Source organism: Nicotiana attenuata, chromosome 9, assembly GCF_001879085.1.
Source record: "Nicotiana attenuata strain UT chromosome 9, NIATTr2, whole genome shotgun sequence".
NCBI classification, from domain to species: domain Eukaryota; kingdom Viridiplantae; phylum Streptophyta; class Magnoliopsida; order Solanales; family Solanaceae; genus Nicotiana; species Nicotiana attenuata.
Window position 1 is genome coordinate 10,659,552 of NC_031997.1, and position 4,160 is coordinate 10,663,711.

The 4,160-nt window shown below is 30.6% G+C and overlaps 1 protein-coding gene across 1 annotated transcript; it reads left to right on the plus strand.

Moving 5' to 3' along the window:
* On the plus strand, positions 692-2,329 carry LOC109232056 (putative nuclease HARBI1). Its single transcript, XM_019397706.1, has one exon. It carries the CDS (start codon positions 788-790, stop codon positions 2,219-2,221), a length of 1,434 nt encoding a protein of 477 aa, XP_019253251.1. The 5' UTR covers positions 692-787; the 3' UTR covers positions 2,222-2,329.

Below are 4,160 nucleotides of genomic sequence, written 5' to 3' on the forward strand. Positions count from 1 at the left end.
CAAATTGTGGACTCGGAATATTTCTTAAACTCTACTATTTTTCCAGATTTCTTTAATTCTTCTAACAGTTTTGTTTTCCTGATTTTGTGTTTTAACACAGTAACGCTCACATATATATGTATATATATGTGTGTGTGTGTATATATATATATATATATATACACACACACACACACACACTCTCTCTCTCTCTCTCTCTCTACATTACTACTACTACTATTGTATTAGGAAGAAATTACTCTCCAATTTGAATTGATAGTTTTTTATTTTTTGTTTTTTTTGTTTTTTTTATTATAAAATAATTTTAAACACCCAGCTTAAAACTACTCCCCAATTTGAAGCGTAGAATACTCTCTCTCTCCTACTACTACTATTATTACTACTGTATCAAGAAAAAATTATTTTCCAATTTGAATTGGTAGTTTTTTATTTTTTTATTTTTGTTTTATTATTGTAAAATAATTTCAAAACTACTCTCCGACTTGAATGAGTAAAATATCTTTTTGTATTTTCATTTTCTATTGATTTTATATATATATATATATATATATATATATATATATATATATATATATATATATATATATATATATATATGTATAAACTCTCTNGTAACAAAATCCGTGTTTTTTTTTTTTTGGTGGAAGTGTATATGTATATATATGAAAAACTCCACTTTCATTTCATCAATTCATACTCTTCTGTGTTCACACAATTGAATATTTTCCTCTTTCATACTTCAAATACTTTCACACCTGAAAAACAAAAAAGAAAATCTCCATTTTTAATGGATTTAATCTCTCCTTTCTCATTTCCTACACAACAAGAAGATTTTAATTTTCCTCCTAATTCCAATTTCTTCACCTTCTTTCAAGAACTTGACTTTCCAACTTCTTCTAATCCATCCCTACCCAAAAAGCAAAAAATTCAAGATTTTGATCACAACCCAGTTGAGAATATTCTAAACAAATTTCTGGGGTTAGAAAAAAATCAAGAAAAAACTGACACACAAGTACTAAATTTGTGTTGTGAGCCTATAGAATTCGGGAAAAATTCCCCCGTTTTGATGAATGATACAGTGGCTATGGCTAGTAAAAAACGTAGTCGTGAAAAGTCAGGTGAGTTGATTTCAATTCCACAAGATTCTCAACCTTTACAACAAAGAAGATTATGGGTTAAAAACAGGTCAAATGCATGGTGGGAACAATGCAACAGTCCAGATTTTCCAGAAGAGGAATTCAAGAAAGCTTTTAGAATGAGCAAAGCTACATTTGATATAATATGTTGTGAGTTGGAATCAGTAGTTACAAAAAAAGATACAATGCTACGTCTGGCGATACCTGTTCGCCAGCGCGTAGCAGTTTGTATTTGGAGATTGGCCACGGGTGCACCACTTCGCGAAGTTTCTAAGCGATTTGGGCTTGGTATATCCACGTGTCATAAGCTCGTGCTAGAGGTTTGCACCGCGATAAAAGGCGTATTAATGGCGAAATTCGTACAATGGCCTAACGACGAAAAGATGACAGAACTAAAACAAGAATTCGAGTCCATTTCAGGTATACAAAACGTAGGTGGATCAATGTGCACAACACACGTCCCGATTATAGCACCAAAAGACAGTGTCACAGCTTATTTTAACAAAAGACATACTGAGAGAAATCAAAAAACTTGTTATTCAGTAACCATACAAGGAGTTGTTGATCCAAAAGGAATTTTCACGGATGTTTGTATTGGCTGGCCTGGTTCAATGACAGATGATCAAGTCCTGGAAAAATCAGCTCTTTTTGAAAGAGCAAACAGAGGACTTTTAAACGATCTTTGGGTTATTGGTAGTTCAGGATTTCCGTTATTAGATTGGATATTGGTCCCGTTTTCACACCAGAATTTAACATGGACGCAACACGCGTTTAATGAGAAAGTTGAAGAGATTCAAAGAGTAGCGAAAGATGCGTTTATGAGATTGAAAGGTAGATGGAGTTGTTTACAGAAGAGAACAGAAGTGAAACTTCAAGATTTGCCTGTTGTGCTTGGAGCTTGTTGTGTTTTGCATAATATATGTGAAATGAGAGGTGAAGAATTAAGTCCAGAATTAAGGTTTGATTTGTTTGATGATGAAATTTTACCAGAAAATATTGTGAGATCAATGAGTGCATTACAGGCTAGAGATCAGATTGCTCACAAGCTTTTGCACCATAATTACTCAGGCACCAATTTTCTTTAAATGAAACTTTTGTTTACATTTTTAATCAACTTTTTGTATTTCTGATGCTGAGGTGTAATTTTTTTTCATGGCTTATTGCAAGTCATGTTATAGAATAATTTTAATGAATTTTTACTCTTCATAGAAGATTTGTTCTTTTTTTTTTTTTCCAAGTAAAGGATTGTTTAGGATTAATTTCACGAGTTCGAGCCGTGGAATCAGCCACTAATGCTTGCACCATGGTACACTGGCTACATCATATCTGTTGGGGTGCGACCGTTCCCCAAACTCTGCGTGAATGCAGAATGCTTCATGCACCAGGCTACCCTTTTTTTCTTTTTTTTTTTTTATCAAAGAAATTTTGCAAAAAACAGTTGGAAGTTTTCCCTTTGAATTATATATCTTTTACTTCTTTTTTTGTTTATAATTCTTTTTTGTGTGTTTGTAAATTATAGTATATTTTTAAAAAATTAATACCTAGACATACAATAAGTCGACATCAGCTGAAAAAATACAAATAAATATTATTTGAGATAGGTAACTAAACATAAAAATCAGTACAATCCTAACTCAAGCTCAAGTACAAATCGAATTATAATAATAGATGGACGTGCAAGTCGAATTATGATATTGATACCATTTGTACAAAATTGTACATTTCACAATTTATTGAACCCCACTAACTTTTAAATTGATCTTTGTAAGTTACTAAGATTTTTATTGACCTCATTAATAGCCTCATGTCCCATTGGGGACCTTGGGGTGCAATGAAGTTGACTTGCTTAAGTTCATTTTACTACTCTGATTCCACTTATTCCTAATTGTCTTTAGGGGTGTACAAATCGAATCAAAAAATTGCATCAGTCAAATCAAATCGATTAAAAAACCATATTAGGCTTGGTATTGAATAAACTCGAATCAAACCGACATATAAATATATAGTGTTTATATATACTTTTAAGACTTTATATAGAATTTTTTTTAAAGAAATATCTAGAAATATTTGGGATTCTCTCATAGGGATGTAATCCCTCCGTTCACTTTTACTTGGCATGTATACTAAAAATAGATTTCATTTTTACTTGTCACTTTACGCATATCAAGAGAAGACAAATTTTTTCCTGTTATACACATAGTATTTATTACTCATTTCAAATCATTTTCTCAAATCCAATAAAATATGCATCAATTAATATGGGTATCATGGTGAATTATGCACTTCATTTATTATTTCTTAAGGGACATGAAAAGTCAAAACGTGCCAAGTAAAAGTGAACGGAGGGAGTAATATTTAATAGAATCATGAAGTGCATTCATTTTTATTTATTTTAAATAATGGGTTGTATCACTTTCTTATCAAGTGTTGTTGAAATGGGTCAATCATCTCTTTGTTCTTTCATATTCATATGTCAAGATTTCTTATATCTTTTTTCAAATTTGAAGTGGTATTTTGATAATTTAAAATTAAATAGAATATATCATTATTTAGGTGACATATTATTTTTTATGTTTAATTATTAAATTCGGTAAACCTTTCAAGTATACGTCAACGAAAAATTATTGTTAGACAACTAAGAAAATAACTATCATGCGATACTAAAAATTCCCCCGTAAGAATATTTTAATAGATCATATGTTTGTCAATTTTTTCAATTTTAGTAAACATATATTCACTTATCAAAACTTAATCTATAACTTTAACAAAGTAAAACTGATATAATATTCATGTAACAAAAAACCCCCAAAAACCCAGACAAAATCGAACTAATCCAAACTGTTATAGTTGATTTGGTTTGATTTTGATAAAACCCGAACTAACCTGGTCCATGTACAACCCTAATTATCATAGATTATATTCTGTATCTAGAGCTAGTAGATCCACAACGAGTGTAATCTTATTACGCTTCAATTGTACTCGTAGAATTTGAACAACATTTTCGATATAAAATGTAGATATATG

Bases quoted from the DNA above. Each gene is read 5' to 3' on its own strand.
- LOC109232056 (XM_019397706.1), top strand. From the start codon at position 788: ATGGATTTAATCTCTCCTTTCTCATTTCCTACACAACAAGAAGATTTT.